We start from the raw sequence: 22945 nt of genomic DNA, 5'->3' as shown, positions 1-22945 counted from the left end.
GATCCATCCCCTGTTGCCCGTTTCCAGTACCTGGCAAACGTAACCCTTAGACCGAGCCGCAAATCCAGGGAAGATAGGTGTTCATCTGCTTACCTTGCAGGTAAGGACCGGTTGGGTAGGCATGCTCAGCGGCTTCCATCGAGGAGGCGGTAGTAGTACCCCCACCCTGGTCCCATTTAGAATCGAGGAGATAGTAGTACCCTCCCCAGCTTCTAGCCCAGTGGTTTGCATACTTGCCTCAAATGTGGGAGACCCAGGTTCAATTTTGCCCTTCTACTTAGGGCAGGGAGGGATAGCTCAGTGGTTTGAGCATTAGCCTGCTAAATCCAGGGTTGTGAGTTCAATCCTTGAGGGGACCACTTAGGGATCTGGAGCCAAATCCTGCTAGTGAAGGCAGGGGGCTAGACTCTATGACCTTTCAAGGATAGGATATCTCAGGAGAGGTGCTTTAATCAGTGAGCTGTGGGATGTTCTCATGTGGCTCCCCTGTTCTTTCCTGTTGAAACTGCTCTACTGTGGATAAACAGATAAACTTAGAGTGATTCACCTACCTGCTGCCTGTGTAGCCTGATGGTTTGGGCACCCAAGGTCTAGTCACTCTGTGACAATGAATTTTTAAGTAGCTATTTAGTGGAACAACTTCAACTGGAGAGATTGAAGGCACCCCACTTCAGAATCTCCCATAGCTGAGTGTTTACAGCACTGCCTCTGTGGGGTATGGGAGACTCTTGTTCAAATTCTTTCTTACAGGGAGTGTAGAATTGATCCTTGGGCTCCTACATCCCAGGTGAGTGCTCTAACCACTGGGCTTAAAAGCTATAAGGTAGTTAACACTTAACTCCTTGAGCTTTTTTGTGTGGAATGAGGCAGGCACCTAATTCATTTTCACAAGAAATACCTTAGGCACCTTTGTGGCCTGAGTGCAGAGAGGTGCCTGCCTATGACCCCAGGCTTAGATGCGTATCTCCATGAAAGGGGCAGCACTTATAACAGCTAGTATTATAAAGAGAGAGCAACTGGACACAGGTACCGGGAATTGGGGAATTGCATTCTAAAGCAATTATCTTCCCCATTCATTGTATAGAGAGCCGAAGCACCTAACTCAGACTTTGTGAATTCCAGTGTTCCTATGATTTTCTAGCCACTAAAGTTAGATATTAGGTGTTGTGATACTGAGCATCATAAGTCTCTTTGTGGATTTGTGCCAATGTCCTTAACTGTTCATTTTTTTGCTTTTAAAAACTTGAATTTTGTAAATGATGCATTTTCACTAATCAACTTTCATTGTTTTTTGAAGGGAAACAATATTTCTAGGAGCTCTTGTGCAGCTTCCCAACAGCATTTTGTTTTCCACTTTTCTGTTGTTTTGCTAAATGAAGATACCTTTTTTTAAACGGGACAGTATATTTCATCACCTTGCTAAATTAAGGGACTGAGAATTGCTGCCCCACCCTATTCCTTCAGGGCTGGTATTCTGTCCCCTGCTCAGTTTCTTTCAAAATACACCTGCCAAAATTCATTCCAGTGAGTAGCATAGGCTAGAGCAATGACGGCTGCTGTGGGGTTTTGCTTTTTCTCCTTAAACACCACGCATTTCCCTGACTTTGACTGGGAGATCCTGGCCTAAGATGCTATTGCACCATAATGTTGGGATTTCTCAATGATACATCACCCTGACATCTCCCTACTCAGTACTGAAACATCTTTGGCTCTGGCCTGTCAGGAACCATCTGCCCAGAACGTGCAGCTGATGCCCCGTCATCCGTGCATCAGTTCCCTCACTTTCCTCCCGGGCTAGAGGGGAGGACAGGGCACCCTGCTCAGCCCCTCCTCCGCGGCAGGCTCTGGCACGCCTCGCCCGGCTGGTCGCAGCAGAGGGGCCTGGGCCAGTTGCCGCGATTCCAACAGCGTCTCACTGCGGGGGGCAGACAGACAGCCGGCCCAGCCCCCAGCTCTCGGGGCGCGGTGCGCGTGCAGCCCCGCGGTTCCAACGGTAGCGCTGCGGTGCCGACCCCTTGCGCATGCGCTGAGTGGACGGGGGCGGGTCTTACGCCCAGTTGTTCTCTTCAGACGGAGGCTGAGAGGTGGTGCGGGCGAAGCCGTCGATTGTCCTCCGGAGTTAGTGCGGGGCACCTGGGCAGGTCGGTCGGCCTGGGCTGCCGCCCCGCTCCTTCAGGGCTGGTGTCCCGTCCCCAGCGCGACTCCTGATCCCCCCGCCCGCCATTCTCCCCTGGGGCCGGGCCAGGGGTGCATGAGGGCGGCTGTGGTGTGTGGGAAGGGGCGGGGTGCACGGGCCTGGAGAGTGAGAGGTGTGTGTGTGGAGGGGATAGGGAGGCTGTGATGGGATAACAATTCGCCGTGCGCTGGAGCTGGGGGCCCGCGGACCAAAGCCCTTGCCTCGGGTGTGTGTGGGGGGGGGGGCGGGGGGTCGTGCTTCCCACACAGCGTGTAGCCCTCTCCCGCGGGGATGGATCCTCAGTGCCCTGCTGGCCGTTTCGCTGTGTGTGAAAGGGGGGCGGGGGCAGGGCAGCCTGACTCCTGGTGCTTCCCGATCCTCTGTGGAAGGGGCCAAACTGCAGAGTTAATGTATTATCTCCCCTGCCACAGTCTGGCTGGGTGGTGAGGTTTGGTCCTTACGCCGTGCTACTGAACTCCCAGAAGCCATGCTGTACATAGAAACAGTTGCTAGGGTAGGGCGGGCTTTGCAGGTCTTTAGTCCCCTGCTACGGAGAGAGTTTTGCTGGGATTATTCCCTTTGTTGTGAGAGTTGCAAAGATTACCAGAAACACATGTTTGAGCTCAATTCTGCTGATGTTACATGGTAACACTCCTACTGACAGGCGTTGCCCCTATGCTACTTAAGGAGAAGAATGTGGCCCTTTGTCTTATTACAATAAAAGACAGAACTATGAAAAGTCTGATTGTAAAAACCCCAGATGGTTGCACAAATACATAGGTGTGAGAAGAATGAATTTTGAATATTCAACCTGTATGCATCACCCAGTGCAAAATAAGAGTAAACATATTATTTGTAAAAAGCAACAAAGAGTCTTGTGGCACCTTATAGACTAACAGATGTATTGGAGCATAAGCTTTCGTGAGTGAATACCCACTTCATCAGACGCATGCCCACATGACGAAGTGGGTATTCACCCACGAAAGCTTATGCTCCAATACATCTGTTACTCTATAAGGTGCCACAGGACTCTTAGTCTGGATCTGTAAAAAGCAACAAACACGGTTACCCCTCTGATACATATTATTTGTGTTACTGGAATACTTAGGAGCCTGTCATGGACCAGGACCCCATTGTGCTGTACAAAAGATCAGAAAGAATCCCTGCCCTAAAGAGTTTACAGTCTAAATAAGATAAGAAACAACAGATGGATACAGACAGATAGATGGGAAGTACCAGGAAATCATGAGACAATATTGGTCAGCATGATAGGTGGTGGTATTAGTGCACAGTGGTCTAACCATTGTAAAGAGTTTTGAAGGCATCGTGGCAAAGGAGAGGTTTAAGGTAGGATTTGAAAGAGGATAATGAGAGCTGGTGAGGGGCGTGGTGATATGCCTCTTTTGTATTGTACAAGCGTAAATTGTTTGGTGAGTCTTAATCTGCCGCTAGGAATTTCCACATTTTATAATTTAGATGTTTCCTATTAAAATAGCATGCCATTTGGATTTTTTTAAAGATCACAAGAAATATGTCTGAAATACAGCAATATTGACTCAAATTAACATTTGTAGACATTTTCACATATATCAGCAGCAACTCCACTTAAAAATGCATGGCAGTCCCCCCAAAACTCCTCCAAGTTATCCTCAGCTATGCTTGTGGAAGGTAAATTAGTTGCAACAACTTGCTAGTAGTTTTAAGATTATTTTTCTTCAATACATTTCCTTTTCTTTATGAAGGACAGAATAAATTAGCAATATTCATTTAACAGGTATATTACCTTGCATGAGAGGAACAGAAGCCAAAAGGTTTTCCAAAGGAGAAACTTGAATATGTTGTCTATGACGTTTCTAATTTTGCTTACATTATTATAATTATTATTTTTGCAATGCTATATGAGTTTGTGGCACCTTGTGGTCAAAATAGAAGAGAGTGGTTTTTTGCCTCAAAGAGTTTACAATCTGAGATCTCAGTCCTGCAAGCTGATAGATCCTTGTGCCCACCCAGACCCTCGGTGAAGTTAGTGGGGCTCTGGACAGGTGGAGCAGTTTGCAAGACCAGGGCCTCAAGTTGGCAACTCCTTCATCATGCCAATGGGACTATATGCATGAATAAGGATTAAGTGTGAATTAAGGGCTGGACTATTTCTTAAAATTGGATTTGCCTCAAAGTATATCTGAGTACCACTTCAGGCAGCAGAATAATTAGTTTTATCTTTAATATTTTTAGAAATGAGTGACCAGCCAGTTTCATCTTTGTGGGACCAGGGAACAACAAAAACATATCAAATTCCTATTAATCATCTGGACTACAAGTTCATTGAAAAGTGCTCAGATGTTAAACACCTGGAAAAAATTCTCAGGATATTGAGGTAAACATTTAAAATTCTGTCTTCATTATTATTTACATTACTGCTTTTTTTATTTTGTTTTTAGTTAATAGTTTATCTATTGGTAAGATTCTGAGGATTTGGCCCAAGAGTAGTGGGCTCGGTACTTGACTTATCTTAAAAGTGTTGGTGACTTAACATAAGTTAAATCTTTAAATTAAAATAAAAAAGGTAACTAATCTTGTGAAAGGTTCCTTACTGACAGCACTGGAAATAGAAGTTCTATGTTAAATCCACAGAACGGGTACAGCTTGAGTAGCAGCAGTGGAAGAATCTTCTTATTGTTCCACCGCTGTACCTCATTTGCGACAAGGAGGGACCTGTGAGGGGGTGTGGTTATTTCAGACACTGTGCTGATTTAATCCTTGCCATTTTTGGTGAGAGTGTCAAGAATATTTATATGTGCAGTGTTCTTGTAGCTGTGTTGGTCCCCTCAGAATATTTACAGTTAGTACTAATTGCAATGTTTTTTGTAATGTGAACATTTGCTCATTAGACACTGGACCAAGGCCACCAACTCAATTTACAGTTGTCATCAAACTGCTGTAAGATGGTAATAACAACTTTCAATCACTAGGAAGTAAAAAAGTCCTCTGTAGTCAGTACTGTATCATTCATTTATATATGAGGAGAATGCAATATTGTTTGTTTATTTTGCTTAGTTTTTAAATAATGTGACATCTTTTTACTTTTAAGGTCTGGTGAGGAAGGATATTACCCTGATCTTACATTATTCTGTGAAAAACGCGTTGAATGTTTAGCTCCAGGGAGCAGAGCCCTGCGAAAAGATAAACCTCCAGCCTCTGCATCTGACTTTACAACTGAAGAATGGGAACAAATTAATGATGAAATGAAGGTAAAGTATAATTTTAATTTAATATGGTATGGCAATATAAATATATTAAAGTAATTAGTGATCAGATTTTCTTTTTAGTACACCTGTTTAGAATTTGATTGTCTCTGTTGTTCTCAGACTGATTACATATCAGTAATGCAGCAATTTGCAGTTGCTAATAGTTCACATGGCCTTGCATATTAGGACCTGTTTCATTAAGTGAGGAAATATTGACCAGAACTCTCTTAATTATCCTTTTTATTTGAATAGGACCCCTGAATCTTTAACTTCCATCTGAACAGCCACAACAAATAATGACACATTTATGTACCACCTTTGATTCAGAAGAATCACAAAGTATTTACAAACTATATTCAGGGAAATACATCACTCTCGACTGAAAAAAATGTAGCATCTGATTATGTTGGGGCACAACAACACTGCATCACACTTTAGGACAGGAATTGAAGAATTTCATATCTAGCTGAAAATGTAGAGGTGACTTAGGTGGAAGAGCCTTTAGCTTTAATGTTTCATCTTAAGGACATCAGTTCTAATAGTTTGGCATCTCAGCAGTCACAACTGGATGCAAGTCCTAGTCCTAATGTGAAATATGAACCTGTGATTTTCTGGACTGGTGTTGAGTATGCTACTGAGTCATATTGGGGTTGATCCTGAGAGGTATCAAGCACTTGTGGAATTTTTTGAATTTAATAGTATAACCCCTTCGAGTTCTCCTATTTTTGGTTAGAGATTTAACAAAATTTTGATGTTTAACATGTGAGAGATGGTTTGGAAAGGGATTCCTTACAATAATGATGTATGGGTTGATGTTTTGTGTTATTACTGGATTTTTTTATCAAGTCATGTATATATTAGTCTAATGTGTCCTAATCACATTGACACTGTTTCTGATTTTGACCAATTATTACCATTTTCCCCAAAGAGGATCCTCTAAGCTCTTGTCAAAAACATTTTTTTTAAATGATTTGTTCCTGCCACCTACTCTCCCAAATCCCAGCTTATAATGACTATCAGAGCAACAGAGGAGTGCTAGACATGACTCCAACTGAAATCCATCAATATCATTCCTTGAGTTGGGTATATTCAGGGCAGTATATTATATTAGATCATCAGGAGGTCTGCATTTACTATTTTGAGGTGCAGTGATATCTGTTTCTTTTCAGAGCTGGGTGACAGAAATGAAGGAAGATGATTATAAAATACAATTTCCTGTAACAGAAATACTTCATGAGAGACTAGACAATCTGCCAGCAGTTCGTGGTTCAAATAGCTGCCTTCATGGTGGCCAGGTATCTCTTTTCTTAAAAATATGTGTAAAAATGCATTTTAATGTTTTATTTCAGAGACATGTATGCCTTTATACATAAATAATATGTTAATTGAGCCTTTCTTGACTGTTTATTGTAACCAGCCGTATATCAGTGAGCTTAGTACAGGATCCCTAGAAAGCATAGGTGTAGTTTGACGTCTATATATGGGGAGGCAGAGCCCCATGGGGCTCAGGTCAGCTCTGCATGGCAGGGCCCAGGGAGGGAGCACCACCTCCGTCTCCTGACTCACCTCAACAGGCCACCCAGCCTGTCTGGTTGGGGGATGACCAAAAATTGTAATTCAAAGGGGGGGGTGGAGGGAGGGGTCAGCTCATAAACTTTGAAAACTGCTCAGGGTGCAGGGAGTGATGTAGCTAGGAGTTGTTCCTTCGTGCCCCACTGGGAGATTCTGGCTGGCTTGGTGGGACTTGGGGAAGGAGCAGTGCCAAATGGAAGACAGAAATCTCCCTTCCCCACCCCCCCCGCCCCAGAGTCGCCCCAGGTTGCAGTTTGGAGAGGCAACGCCTATGCTTGAAAGTGACCAAAATTAAAACAAAACAATCTCTTTAATACAGTACTCCACCTCTTCACTTTGTATACCCTGAGTTATTTCCAGTGCCTTTTTAGAGACCATCACCGTCCTAATATAATTATAAGGGGGGAGGGATAGCTCAGTGGTTTGAGCATTGGCCTCCTAAACCCAGGGTTGTGAGTTCAATCCTTGAGGGGGCCACTTGGGGATCTGGGGCAAAATCAGTACTTGGTCCTACTAGTGAAGGCAGGGGGCTGGACTTGATGACCTTTCAAGGTCCCTTCCAGTTCTAGGAAATGGGATATCTCCATTAATTTATTTATTTATAATTTATTTATTTATCAGACATATTTAATAAATCTTCACAAAACATACACAATAAGTAATATTTTAAATATTTCCCTACAAAGTGCAAGTGTAGAATGGATTGAGAGAAAAATATAAGTTGCTAATGAGATGTTTGAATCCTGGGGTGGTGTTATAAATGATCCTATCTAATTCTCATCCAGGATGCAGAATTTTGAAGCACTGATGGACCCAGCTGACTCTAAACTCTTATATGTTAACAGTATTTGAATTTCTGATTTGTGTCTTTTATATAAAACGGTTCTTTAAGTGATTGCTAGATTGATTAATTGTCTGAGAATGCATCTGTATTAACAAATTAGTTAATAATTACAATCATATAGATCACATGTACCTTTAAATGTCAGTTCATTAAATGGAAACTTTTCATGGAAATGAACCAATTTTGAGGCAATTTTAGTAGGAAAGGTGTTCCAGGTTGAGGGTGGAACTTCTGGTCAAAATGAGAGACAGACTGACAAAGTGACTAACCTCCACCCCAGAGTTGCCCAGTGGTTAGGTATATACCTGGGATGTGGGAAAACCAGCTTCAAGTCTCTCTCTCTCTTTTGTTGTGAAAAACTTTGAAAGGTCTCAGATTTGTCCCAATGCAGAAAGGGAAAATTTCTGAAATTTCAAAAATGTTTATGGGAAAGGAAAACTGTTTCCTGCCCAGTTCAAGTAGGGTATGTACAGGACAGGGATTCTGAATTGTTTCCCCTATGTTCAGTGCAATTACAAGAAGAAAGTTAATGTGAAAGTAGGTTTTGAGGTAGCAGCAGCTGCGGTGTCCCTGATATTGTGTTTCTATTGAGGCAGCAATTCTGGATGTGGGAGCTAGGTTCCCAAGAGCATGAGGGCCTGTCTGTTGAGGGCTCTTAGGTTTTTGGGGTTGGATCCCTGGTTCATTCCACAAGATGGCAAACCCTGTTTCTACCTTCTCATGCTGGAACAATATATGGGGATAACTGCACAAGTGAAACCTCACTGAGTTTTCTTTCTTTGGGTTTCACCATGTGATTTGGGGTGCTTTGTCCTTAAGGGTATGTCTACACTATGGGATTAATCCGAATTTAGATAATTCGGATTTGAGAAACAGGTTGTATAAAGTCAAAATGAGTGCGGCCACACTAGCACAGTAATTCGGTGGTGTGCGTCCAAGTACCGGGGCTAGCGTTGATTTCTGCACCGTTGCACTGTGGGTAGCAATTCCATAGCTATCCCATAGTTCCCGCAGTCTCCTGCGCCCATTGGGATTGTGGGTTAAGATCCCAGTGCCTGATGGGACAAAAAACATCGTCGCAGGTGGTTCTGGGTACAGCCTCACTTCCTCCCTCCCTCCCTCCCTGCATGAAAGCAACGGACGGCAGACAACCATTTTCGCGCCTTTTTTCCTGGGTGGGTGAACACTGCAGACTCCATACCACGGCAAGCATGGAGCCCGCTGAGGTCAAGACAGCACTCATGAATATTGCAAACACCTCGCGCGTTCTCGTGGAGTTTATGCTCAGCCAGGACCAGAAAAACGAGGCGAGGAGGCAGCGGCGGCGGCAGCGCAGCGACAAGCATGATGAGGACATGGACACGGACACGGACACAGAATTCAGTGAAACCACAGGCCCCGGTGCTTTGGAGATCATGTTGTTAATGGGGCAGATTCTATCCATAGAACGCCGATTCTGGGCAAGGGAAACAAGCACAGACTGGTGGGACCGCATAGTGTTGCAGGTCTGGGACGATTCCCAGTGGCTGCGGAACTTTCGCATGCGTAAGGGCACTTTCATGGAACTTTGTGACTTGCTGTCTCCTGCCCTGAAACGCCAGAATACCAAGATGAGAGCAGCCCTCACAGTTGAGAAGCGCGTGGCGATAGCCCTGTGGAAGCTTGCAACGCCAGACAGCTACCGGTCAGTCGGGAATCAATTTGGAGTGGGCAAATCTACGGTGGGGGCTGCTGTGATGCAAGTAGCCAAAGCAATCACTCAGGTGCTGCTACGAAAGTTAGTGACTCTGGGAAATGTGCAGGCTATAGTGGATGGTTTTGCTGCAATGGGATTCCCTAACTGTGGTGGGGCAATAGACGGAACCCATATCCCTATCTTGGCACCGGAGCACCAAGCCACCGAGTACATAAACCGCAAGGGGTACTTTTCAATGGTGCTGCAAGCACTTGTGGATCACAAGGGACGTTTCACCAACATCAACGCGGGCTGGGCGGGAAGGGTTCATGACGCTCGCGTCTTCAGGAACACTACTCTGTTTAAAGGGCTGCAGCAAGGGACTTACTTTCCGGACCAGAAAATAACCGTTGGGGATGTTGAAATGCCCATAGTTATTCTTGGGGACCCAGCCTACCCCTTAATGCCATGGCTTATGAAGCCATACACAGGCAGCCTGGACAGGAGTCAGGAGCTGTTTAACTACAGGCTAAGCAAGTGCAGAATGGTGGTAGAATGTGCATTTGGCCGTTTAAAAGGTCGCTGGCGTTCATTATTGACTCGCTCTGACCTCAGCCAAAGAAATCTCCCCATTGTTATTTCTGCTTGCTGTGTGCTCCACAATCTCTGTGAAAGTAAGGGGGAGACCTTTATGGCGGGGTGGGAGGCTGAGGCAAATCGCCTGGCTGCTGATTACGCGCAGCCAGACACCAGGGCGATTAGAAGATCACACCATGAAGCGCTGTGCATCAGAGAAGCTTTGAAAACCAGTTTCATGGCTGGCCAGGCTACCGTGTGAAATATCTGTTTGTTTCTCCTTCATGAAAACCCTCCCCCTTTACTGACTGATTTTCTGTAAGGAACCCACCCTGCCCCTTCCCCCAGCTTTCTTTCAAACCAAATAAAGTCACTATCATTTAAAAATCATTTATTCTTTATTAATAGATTAGAAAAAGAGGGAGGGAACCCGGGTGGTATTTGGGAGGAGGATTGCTGGGAAGGAAAAAGCCACAAAGAAAAGGTTAAAAAAATGACAGCCTTTTGCTTGGGCTGTCTACTGGGGTGGAATGGGAAGGTGTACGGAGCCTCCCCCCCCGCGTTCTTACACGTCTGGGTGAGGAGGATACGGAACATGGGGAGGGGGGAGGGTGGAACAGGGGCTGAAGCGGCAGTCTGTTTTCCAGCAGCCGTTCCTGAACCTCCACCAGACGCCGGAGCAGCCCCAGCGTTGCATCCTTCATCCTCTGGTCTTCCTGCCGCCATCTCTCATCTCGATCGTCCCTCCTCTCCTCACGTTGGTCCCTCCTCTCCTCACGTTCACTGACTTCTTTCCTATACTTTGAAACTGTTTCCTTCCACTCATTCAGATGAGCTCTGTCACTCCTGCTGGATTGCATAATTTCAGAAAACATGTCCTCCCGCGTCGTCTTCTTACGACGCCTTATCTGTGATAACCTTCGGGATGGAGGAGGGAGGCTTGAGGAATTTGCAGCTGCTGTAGGGAGGGGAAAAAAGAGAGAATTGTTTTAAAAGCTACATTTTGCAGAACAATGCTTATACTCTTTCACGGTGACCAACACTGTTCACATTACATAGCACATGTGATTTCTGTGCAAGGTCGCATTTTGCCTCTTAATGCTGAGTGCCTGTGGCTTTGCTGCTAGAGATCACAGGTCTGGGCAACAGAATTCGGCTTGCATGCGGCCATGGTAAGCCATTGTTTTACAGCTTCTGCACCCTCCTTTCCCACATACCAAGCATAGCCTGTAGAGTGCTGCAGAAGCCTGGCCAATCTCAGCCAGTTGGGGGGGGGGCAGTGTGGGGGGGCTTGTCTGGGCCCCTTCAGGCAAGTAGAGTGCTGCGGTTTTTCTGTTAACATTCAGCAGCACCAGAAAACAAACTAACCCCCCCCCCGCCATGAATTCTCTGGGATGATCACGGTACCCCTCCCCCCACCGCATGGCTGGTATCAGGGAAGATCCCTGCAGGCACCAAACTACCCCCCCACGCCGCCGACCCCCCCCTCGCCATGAATTCTCTGGGATGATCACGGTACCCCTCCCCCCACCGCATGGCTGGTATCAGGGAAGATCCCTGCAGGCACCAAACTACCCCCCCCGCCGCCGACCCCCCCCCTCGCCATGAATTCTCTGGGATGATCACGGTACCCTCCCCCCACCGCGTGGCTGGTAACAGGGAAGATCCCTGCTAGCCAAACGCGGAAAACTTCAGGGCCAATTTCCCATCTGCGCTTGGCTAACTGCAGGGAAGGATTTATTTTCCGCCACAGGCAAACAGCCCAGTAGGAACGGCCACCTCTGTCCCCTTAATTAAGTTCCCGTATTTCAACCAGGTTACCAGGAGTGATATCACTCTCCTGAGGATTACACAACAAGATAAAGAACGGATGTTGCTTGAATGCCAGCAAACACCGGGACCATACGCTGCCAGGCTTTGTCAGGCAATGATACCAGATTACTTGCTGCAAGCATGGCGTGGTCAAGTGTCCTACCATGGAGGAGGGAATAAGGATGCACTGCCCAGAAACCTTCTGGCAAGGCTTTCGGAGTACCTCCAGGAGAGCTTCATGGAGATGTCCCTGGAGGATTTCCGCTCCATCCCCAGACACGTTAACAGACTTTTCCAGTAGCTACAGACTTTTCCAGTAGCTGAACTGACCGCGAATGCAAAGTCAGGCAAAGTAATCATTAAAAACCGTTTGCTTTTAAAACAAGTTTTATATTTTAAAAGGTAAACTCACCTGAGGTCCCTTCCATGGGGTCAGAGTCTTGGGTACTGGCTTGGGAGGCTTGGGAGGGTACTTCAGTCAGGGTGATAAAAAGATCCTGGCTGTTGGGGAGAATGGAGTGCTGTGTGCTCTCTGCAAGCTCATCCTCCTCCTCCTCCTCCTCTACCCCATCGGCAGAATCCTCAGGCGTCGAGACTATCCCCGACCCAGAATCCACGAACAAAGGTGGGGTAGTGGTGGCAGCCCCCCCTAGAATTGCATGCAGCTCGGCGTAGTAGCGGCATGTCCGCGGCTCTGACCCGGAGCGACCGTTTGCCTCCTTTGTTTTTTGATAGGCTTGTCTGAGCTCCTTGACCTTCACGCGGCACTGCTCAGAGTCCCTATTGTGGCCTCTCTCCATCATGCCCTTGGAAATTTTTTCAAAAGTTTTTGCATTTCGTCTTTTAGAACGAAGTTCTGCAAGCACTGAATCCTCTCCCCATACAGCGATCAGATCCAGTACCTCCCTCACGGTCCATGCTGGTGCTCTTTTTCGATTATCAGCCTGCATGGTTACCTGTGCTGATGAGGTATCTGTGGTCACCTGTGCTCTCCACGCTGGGCAAACAGGAAATGAAGTTCAAATGTTCGCGGGGCTTTTCCTGTCTACCTGGCCAGTGCATCCGAGTTCGGATTGCTGTCCAGAGCTGTTACAATGATGCACTGTGGGATAGCTCCCGGAGGCCAATACCATCGAATTGCGGCCACACTAACCCTAATTCGAATTGCTAAAATCGATTTTGGCGCTACTCCGCTCGTTGGGGTGGAGTACAGAAATCGATTTAAAGGGCCCTTTACATTGAATTAAATGGCGTCGTTGTGTGGACGGTTACAGGGTTAATTCGAATTAAAGCTGATAAATCCGAATTAAAGTCGTAGTGTAGACCAGGCCTAAGTTTTAAGTTTAAGACTTCCAGGTTGAAAAGAAACCTGATTATTGATACATGAGTGAGTATATAATGTTGGAATCATGTATATCAAATGCCTCACAGATTTTCCTTAAAACAAAAGTCAAAACTAGGAATGTCTTGAAAACTAGTGAAGTTTTGAAAACAGCTATATGCTGGAGACCAATCATGAATAGTGTTGACCCCAGATGAGAATAACTATGGGAACAAAAAGCGAAACTGCCAGTCAGGGAATTTGTTAAACAATGAATTCTCAGCCTCTTTCTTTTCCTTTTAGAACAAAGAAAATAAACAAAGAAAGAAGAAAAATATACCACGAGATTACAGGGAATGGGACAAGTATGTTAAATCGTCATCTTTTAATTTTGTATTGAACGTCTTTGTTTTTGTAATAGAATTCTACTAGGTAATGTGTACCAATTTAGATTTTTTTAAAAAGAGAAACCTGTTTCATGCACCTAATAATATATTGCAAGAAATTATAAGAATACAGGTGTGACTTGTTTTTATTTAATATAAACATTCTCTTTACAATATAAACAGTGTAGCATGGAGCCGGTACTTGAGAACAAAAAGTGAGCTGCAAAGTCTATTTTATTTGTTCAAGCTAGATATGTAGGCCAGAAAGTAAACAGACAACATAAATAAGTAATTTAATTTTTCAAATTTCATTTTTAATCATTAAGACTTTAAAGTCTAGGGAGATATTAATAAAACAAATAAAGAAATTTAATATGTGATTTTTACCTTAACTTTAAAAACAAAACAGGAGATATTTATTTTATGTTCCTCAATATGGTATTTGTGTGCATTAGGTCCTGTTTCTGCATTAAGACACCAAGCAGGTGGATTCCTGCTCCTGCACTGAGCTCCATTAACTTCATAGACTTGGGCTTGGTTGAGGCACAACAGTTTGCCCTCAGTCAGTTAGTTGCAGGAGCAGGGCCTTATACTGTATCTGACCATTGTATAAGGCTCTAATCTTACAAAATGTACTTATGTGTGTAAGTGCTTACAAAAACAGGGCTTTAGTGTTTACATTTGGTCTAGAAAATACATTGCCAAAAGATAATTTTGACAGAAATTCACTCTTTTGTCATATGCCCTCTAATCGGTGGCAAAATGATTTGTCAATCAATTTAAGTTTCAAATAACCTGGGACAGAATAACCTGCATAAGAATAAATGGAGCAGGTGATTTTTATTTTCCTTGTTCACCTACACACTAGAAAGGAGCTGCTATATTTATTGCTGTGAAAAATACAAGATGTATTATAATACTTCAGTGTAATATCTCTTATATTTATTGCAGTTTTACTTATCTGTTCTGTCTTCCAATCCTTGAATTTAATTGGGTGTACAGAAAGTAATTAAATTTAGAGCTGGTTGGAAATTTTTCAACAAATTTTTTTTTTCTCAGAAAAATGCCAATTTGTAAAAATCAAAAGTGTTTGTGGAAAGAGCCAGTTTTGATGAATTTCTCATTCTGAAAACATTTAAAAAATAATAGATTCAAACGGTCAAAATCTCATTTTGACATTTTCTAAATTAAAAAGTTCCATTTTTTAGTTTGAAAGGACTTTTCACTTTGAAATTTAAGTTAATTTAAGGTAAAACTCTTTTAAAAGGTCAAAATCAAAATGAAACATTTTGATTGACCTGATTTGAACTTTCTAAATTTTTGGTTCAAAAAAAAATTGTCAAGATTGACTTGATTTGGGTAAGGAGTAAGTTTTGAAATCTTGAAAATTCTTGCAAGATGGAAAAATTTGTTTCCCGTCCAGTTATAATTAAAATGGTCTTCATTGTTTGTAGGTAGTGGATGACTTGGTTTTGACTGCATTTCTTTTCTTTTGTTGGATTGTGTTACAACTGTAACATTTACTTAAAATTAATTAATGAAAGATCTTTGGAAAAACAGCTGGAAAGCAGCTGTGGAGTGGTAGCTGAAATATTGTTTCTTCTTCAAGTGCTTGCTCATGTCGATTCCAATTTAGGTGTGAGGATGCCCACGTGCACAGTTGTCGGAGATTTCTGCCTTTGCGGTATCCATAAGGCCGGCTGTGGTGCCCTATGGAGTGGCGCTCCCATGTGGCGGTATATCAAATTAAATTACTGAGACTGTTGGGCCACCTGGCAGCATGTACTTATGTGGTCTGGCACACATGACTCTGCCTCAGACCCCTTCGGGTGTGGCTGGTATTGGTCTGTGTCCCAACCTGGCACAGCATGGACCATGTGATCAGGATTCTAGACAGCACACTGTTGTCCTTCCTCTAGTGGCAGGATCCCATATTGGTGCTGGAAGGCATTCCCTTCACGGCCTCGGCCTCATCAGTGACCAATGTCTCCGACGCCTCGGACCTGGGATGGGGAGCCCACCTGGGCACTCTCAGCTCTCAAGGTTGTTGGTCCAGTCGCGATCGTTCCCTGCATATCAATGTCAGGGAACTCAGGGTGGTTCAACTAGCCTGCCAAGCCTTTCTACCTCAGGTTCAAGACTGGGTTGTTCAGGTCCTGATGGACAACACGGCTACATTCTTCTATATCAACAGGCAGGGTGGAGCCAGTTCGTCTGCCCTCTGCCAGGAAGTCCTCTAGCTCTGGGACTTCTGTCTGCAGCACGACATCCATCTTGTAGCCGCTCACCTTCCAGGGACCAAGAACGCTTTGGCAGATCGCCTCAGCAGGATGTTCTCATCTTGCCACGAGTGGTCCCTTCATCCGGAGGTCGTCTGTTCCATCTTCCTCAGGTGGGGAACTCCCCGGGTGGACCTGTTCGTGTCCCGGCAGAACAGGAAATGTCACGTCTTCTGCTCAGTTGGGGGCATGGACAGAGGATCCCGGTTGGACGCCTTTCTGCTCCTGTGGTCGGGGGCTTTGATGTATGCCTTCCCTCTGGTGCAGTTGCTACCCAGGGTCCTTAGGAAGATCAAACAGGACAAGGTGAGAGTCATCCTCATAGTGCCAGCGTGGTCGCGCCAACACTAGTTCAGCGCTCTGCTGGACCTCTCAGTAGCGACCGTGTTCCAGCTACCGCCCAGGTCAGACCTGTTGTCCCAGAACCACGGCAGTCTTTTGCACCACAACCTGACGGCGTTACACCTGATGGCCTGACTGCTGCATGGCTAAACGCGCAGGAACAGCAGTGCTCAGCTGAGGTTCAGCACGTGTTGTTGGGAAGTAGGAAGCCGTACACCAGAGCGACATACCTGGCCACGTGGAAATAGTTCATCTGCTGGATTGCGGACAAAGGTGTTTGTCTTGAGCAGGCTTTGCTGTGGCTTATTCTGTGCTACCTCCTGCATCTTAAGATCCAGGGCTTGTCCTGTTCATCAGTCAAGGTCCATTTAGTGGCCATCTCAGTCTTCCACCCACTGTTCGAGGCAGGTCAGTTTTTGCTCAGTATATCACGGCCAGATTCCTTAAGGGCCTAGAGCGCCTCTACATGCAAGTCAGGGACCGTGTCCCACCGTGGGACTTGAATCTGGTGCTGTCACAGCTCACAGGTCCTCTCTTCGAGCCTCTGGCTTTCTGCTCTCTCCTTCTCCTTTCCTGGAAGGTCGTGTTCCTGGTTGCGGTGATGTCGGCCTGCCGAATATCTGAGATTCGGGCACTCACCTTGGAGCCGCCATACATGGCCTTCTACAAGGACAAGGTCCAGCTAAGACTGCATCTGCCTTTTCTTCCCAAGGTAGTCTCTCAGTTTCATTTGAGCCAGGACATTTACTTACTGGTCTTCTTTCTGAAGCCGCATAAGTTGGAGGAAGAGGAGCATAGGTTACATGCCCTGGACATCAGGAGGGCTCTGGACTTTTACATTATGGAATGGCTTGGTCCCATCAAGTCGACATAATTATTCGTTGCTGTGACCGACAGCATGAAAGGTTGCCCTGTATCCACTTGAAGAATTTCTTCTTGGATCACTGCCTGCATTCGCTTCTGCTGTGACCAAGCGAAGGTGCCACTCCCAGCGATCATTACTGCCCACTCTACAAGGGTGCAGACCTCTTTGGTAGCCTTTCTGGCCCATGTGCCTATCCAGGACATCTGTAAAGTGGCCACTTGTTTGTCCGTACCTTTCCGTCCCACTATGCACTGACCCAGCAGGCCCAGGACGATGCTGGCTTTGGTAGGGCAGTACTGCAAGCCGCTAAGCTGTGAACTCCAAGCTCACCTCTGTTGATTCTGCTTGTGAGTCACCTAAAATGGAATCGACATGAGCAAGCACTCGAAGAAAAAACGGTTATCTACCTTTTCATAACTGTTTTTCTTCAAGATGTGTTGCTCATGTCTATACCATTTCCCGCCCTCCTACCCCTCGGTCGGAGTTGCTGGCAAGAAGGAACTGAGAGGGTGCAGGGCCAGCGGCACCTGATATGCTGCGACATGGGAGTGCCATTCCAGAGGACACCACAGCTGGCTATACAGATACTGCTAAGGCAGAAATCTCCAACAACTGTGCACGTGGGTATGCGCACACCTAAAATGGAATGGACATGAACAACACATCTTGAAGAACCACAGTTACGAAAAGGTAGGTAACCGTTTTTTCCCCTTTGGTCTTCCAGTTACAATATTTAATCACTTTATGTTTGTTCCTGAGAAGTGAAAAGTACCTGCAACTCCAGTTGTCTTCAGTGGGAGTTATAAGTGCTCAGTATCTTTTAGGGTTGGCCCTTTAAAACACTGTTTCTTGAATTTTGCCTGATTCTTAGAATGCAGTACTGGGTTTGAAGAGTATTTGGAGTGGACAGCATGGAAGAAAACACTCACAAAGGAAATATAAATTGTTTAAAAAATTGTGTGTTTTTTCCCTGAATAATTTTGGATTGTTGAACAGATTGACAGAATCTTTGTACCCAATTTAGTTTATATCTGAAATATAGTATGTTGTTCTGTGGGTAAAGAAATCTTGTTTTGCTGCATTTTACTGTGTGTATGCAATATAGATTTATATATTTTTTTACTTTAAGGTTTGATGTGGAAAAGGAGTGTTCAAAAGTTGATGAGGTCTATGAAGAAAATAATTCAAAAGCATGTTTCAATATTACTTCAAATTTACCCGTAATTGAAAAGAAAATAGAGACAACAGGTAAATGATGACTTAGTATCAAAATTGTCTTTTCTTTGATTAGATATAGAATTAACATTGCTCAGTAGAATGTTCATGCAAATTGAAGAAACATTATAGAGGAAAAATGTGCTTTTGCTATATATCTCTTCCTTGCTTTTTTCAGCCATCACAGAAAATAAAAATAAACCGTGTTCTAGTAAGTCATCACAGAACATGGCCATTTTGCAGAAATTGTGATACGCCTTCTAATAATGCTTATTGAAAAAGATTTGCTTTAAATATAAGCTTATGAAATTGGGGCCGGGGATGGTGAAGAAAAATACAACATCAAGATTGATTTGTCTCATTGTAAACAAAACATAAAGTGTATCAGGGCGTAATTATGATATTCTCATAGAGCTTAAAATCACTTTTCTTCTTACTGTTTATAAAAAACAAATTGGTGGAAGCTTGAAACAGATTTTTATTTTTCTTCTATAACGCTGATACTACTTGGTTGTTGTAGCATTTCTCATGCATGTTGGTATGCTGTGTGTGTAGTTTAAAGGTATTTAAGGGTGGTTTCAAAGAGTATTGAAACCACAGTTGTCTTTAAATTATCTGAATAAAAATAATTGAGGACAGTACATACATGATGGCTTATTGCCTACCATGCAATAGTGAGCCTAATTCTGCTTACTGTCTATTAATGGTTGCAAGTTAATGTGAAGCTTAAGGCTTGCTTGGATCAACCCTGAATTGGTCTGCTGAGAACTTTATTTTCCTTCTCAACCATCCAGCTTCCTTCCTCTGATGACTTGGCTTCCCATCACCTTTCAACATGTTGACCCATTTCCTCAGATGTCCAGATAATAGAAGCTTGTCCTAGCAAAGCGGAAAACGGGTTTTAGCCCAAACAAATGATCCTTCTGGAGTGCTAGTGGTAGTTATTCCAAACATGCTAGCTTCTACTACAGATGTAGAAGGATCAATTGTTCAGCTGAAAATGTTTTTCTACATAGCTAGTTTATCAAAGTGAAAGCACATAGTCTTCTCTACCAAAAGAGAATTTGAAATAGAAATAGCTTAAAAATAAGTTTGTTTTGTATACATTATACTGTGTGTTTAATAATTCATAATGGAAGAAAATTGCAAAGACACTAAGCCCATTGTTTCCTGCTTGTTGTATATAATGTATATACAGAGAGAACTTGTTATAGGGCATCCCAATGCTCACTTTATTTACTTATTTAAACTCTAGTATAAGCAGCTAAGATTTTATTGGTGGCATGGAGGATGGCAAGGGTCTTAAGTCTTAAACCAAGAGGCACAGATTTTTCAAGTATTACCTTTCTAATGCATACTCAGTTTTGTCTGCCCTTGGACTCTGTTCATCCTAGAAAATTTCAGTACAATTTTTCCACTGAAAAGAGTCTCGAAAAATGTGTTCTAGTCACTTGAATGTTGCTGAATACAAAATATCCACACAAAATCTTTTATCCTGAAATAGACACATACTGATAAAGTTTCCTTTTTTTGTTTCACTTTAGGAGATTTCACACTTTTTTTAATAACATGGACCATGTCTTAATAGGGAGGTTGTCTTGTGGTCCACTCTTTTTATAACTTTTAAAACCAATGTACAAAATAAAATTAATTTAAAATACTTCTATGTTAAAATGTCATATTTTGCATCTGTTAACTTTTAGATATAAAAACAGCTAACTAATATGTTTTAGGTATGACTAAGAAAGAGAGAAATTTTATTGCTAATCGTGAAAAAGAAAAAGGTAATGAAGCCTTCGCCCTTGGGGATTATAAAGAAGCAGTGACATATTACACTCGGTGAGTTAATGCCATGTGAACCATTATTTAAAACTTGTAATTATTAATTAATATTATGTATATATCAATCTAGTTCAGGGTCTTTCTTGTTGAAGCAACAAATGATCAACTTTCTAAAATGGCAAAAGATTTTACATTGGGGTATCTCAAGATTCTGCATGTTGATTAATGATGTATAAGCAACCAGGAAAAATGGGTGAAGAGTGAGGTGGCAAAATTTGCAGATGACACAAAACTATTTAGGTTATTCAAGGCTAGAGGAGACTCCAGAGGGACCTCACAAAAGTACCGAATATACTCGTTCATTAGCCTGTTCATTTATAAACCAACCCCCCAAGATGGTTAGGTAAAAATAGCAAAAACTGTGTGACCCTTTCATAAGCCGACCCTATATTTCAGGGGTTGGCAAACTTTGGCTCCTGGCCTGTTAGGGTAAGCCGCTGGCGGGTCGGGACTTTTTGTTTACTTAGAGCATCTGCAGGCATGAAGCTCCTCAGCTCCCAGTGTCACGGTTTGCCATTCCCAGCCAATGGGAGCTGCGGGAAGTGGCTGGGAACAGCAAATCGTGGACACTGGGAGCTGAGGGGGGAAGGATGGGATGGCTCAGTGGTTTGAGCATTGGCCTGTTAAACCCAGGGTTGAGGGTTCGATCCTTGAGGGGGCCACTTAGGGATCTGGGGCAAAATCAGTACTTGGTCCTGCTAGTGAAGGCACAGGGCTGGACTTGATGACCTTTCAAGGTCCCTTCCAGTTCTAGGAGATGGGAGATCTCCATTAATTAATTTATTTTTAGTTATTTAATTTTTTTAATGTAATCTAATGAAAAACCTGTTGTTGTTATAATAATAACTCAACAAATATGTATTCACCTTCAAAATTACAGTCAATATTTAAAATCAGTAAATGGATATTTAAAACAAGTAACTTAGAACAATATGAGACTTTAAAAAGTCTTAAAATCCTTCAAGTCTGAATCAGTCTCTGATTCACCAAACAATTCATTAAACTCGGCTTCAGTCACAGCTGCACCTGAATTGTCATCGTAGATGTCGGCAGTGTCGTCTTCAGACTCAAATTCCTTCTCATCATCAGCCTCTGTTGTGTCATCATCAAATATGGCATCATCTTCTGACCCGTCGAGTACATTGCTGATACAGCATTTCCTAAATGATCTTTCTATCATTTCCGAGGGAATGGACACCTACGCGTCCTTGATCCACTGGGCGACCAGATTGATTTCGGGCTTCGTAAGATTCCTGCCTTTTGTCAACTTCACCATGCCTGAGCACATCCAGTCAGACTACATTTTGTATAGCCTGTCTTTAAAGGGTTTGTTCAGGCTGACCTCAAGTGGTTGTAGAACTGAAGTTAAGCCTCCAGGTATTACAGCCAAATAGTTTTCATATTTTTGGCCACATTTTTCACCTCATCTGTCTTGTGTGCCCTGAACATGTCCCAAACGAGCATAGCAGGTTTCTTGAAAAGTGCTCCTGGTCTCTTATTCCACACTTTTTCCAGCCATTCATTAGTCCCACTTTCATCTATCCATCCCTTTTCGTGTGCAAGTACAATGGCACCAGCAGGAAATTTCATGTTTTTAGGCAAGGTTTTTCTTTTAAAAATCACAACAGGAGGGAGCTTTGATCCATTTGCCAAACACAATAAAACCACTGTAAAATGGATTTTTTCATGGCCAGTGGTTTTAATTAAAACTATTTTTGAACCAACACTGGTTACCGTTCTGTTGCTCGGGAGATCGAATGTCATTGGTGTTTTGTCCATATTTCCTATTTGTGACAATAAAATGCATATTCCTTTTGATATTTTATAATAAACCTTTGGAAGGATTCGATTTTTTTCTTCCAGATCTCTCGGCAGCTTTTGCGCTATCTTTGTTTGCTGATGAAGACAGAGACCATAACGGTTCATGAAGCGAATACACTAACCCACTGACGTGACAAATATTGACGGCTTTACTGATTTGTATTTGTCGTCTTTCGACATTTGCAGAGCATGCAGACGAATTCCAGTTCTAGTGACAATGTACCCATTTTGTCAACATTCAACAACCCAATTATTGAGATCTTTCTCTAGTTCAGGAAATGAAGCGCACCTCGTTGGACATTTTTTCTTGCTTCTTGGCATGTCTTTTAGTGTTGTTTTATTTTTTCGCCATTCTCTTACTTGCTTCTCATTGATACAGAATTCATGAGCAGCGGCGCAATTATTGTTTGTTTCTGCATATTCAACAACTTTAAGTTTGAACGCTGCGTGATAAGCAGACCTTTTTCTTTTGATTTCACCGTTGTTCATTTTAAATACTAGTATGAAAATAGATTATTATTATTGTAGTTATAGATTTTGTAGGACTTTATATAGGAATGTCACCTGCTTTATCATTGTCAAATTATTATTGTTCTTTGTTTATTTCAAAGCAGCCCTGTAGATTGGCATGTCTTTGGGGATAACAGGCTATTTCAATTTTATTAGAGATTCCATTGATTCTGCATGTTATATTTTCATATTGGCTCGAGACTTATGAGGTCCATTGGTAGAAATGCATGAAGAGATCAAATTACACAATAGTGGACTGACACCAGTGCTACAGTACTATCATTCATTGTATTTTTCTGATTGGTTTGTAAGGCATAGCTTTTTGTGAAATGCATTGGTCAAATGTTATGCAGATCTGCAGCACTGCTCTTTTAGTATTCCTTTCAAGCCAATCTAGTCCATTAAACAAAGCCTTTGCAACTTTAAAAGGCTGCAGTATTGACATCAATGAATGGGTCGGCAAC

At 43.3% G+C, this 22945-nt stretch overlaps 1 protein-coding gene across 1 annotated transcript in view; it reads left to right on the top strand.

Annotated features, from left to right (window-relative positions):
* Positions 1-2078: 2078 nt before the first annotated feature.
* SPAG1 (sperm associated antigen 1) overlaps positions 2079-22945 on the top strand; it is a 71402-nt gene continuing 50535 nt past the window's right edge. Inside the window, exons 1-7 of the mRNA XM_054018707.1 lie at positions 2079-2141; positions 4409-4550; positions 5265-5424; positions 6591-6716; positions 13525-13586; positions 18223-18341; positions 20042-20147. Of these exons, the coding sequence (XP_053874682.1) occupies positions 4411-4550; positions 5265-5424; positions 6591-6716; positions 13525-13586; positions 18223-18341; positions 20042-20147 (713 nt within the window). The 5' untranslated portion in view covers positions 2079-2141; positions 4409-4410. The remainder of the gene's footprint in view (positions 2142-4408; positions 4551-5264; positions 5425-6590; positions 6717-13524; positions 13587-18222; positions 18342-20041; positions 20148-22945) is intronic.

The sequence above is a fragment of the Malaclemys terrapin genome, chromosome 2, assembly GCF_027887155.1.
Source record: "Malaclemys terrapin pileata isolate rMalTer1 chromosome 2, rMalTer1.hap1, whole genome shotgun sequence".
In the NCBI taxonomy this organism is placed as follows: Eukaryota; Metazoa; Chordata; order Testudines; family Emydidae; genus Malaclemys; species Malaclemys terrapin.
Note: the sequence above shows the minus strand (reverse complement) of the source record. Positions and strands in the feature narration are given on the sequence as shown.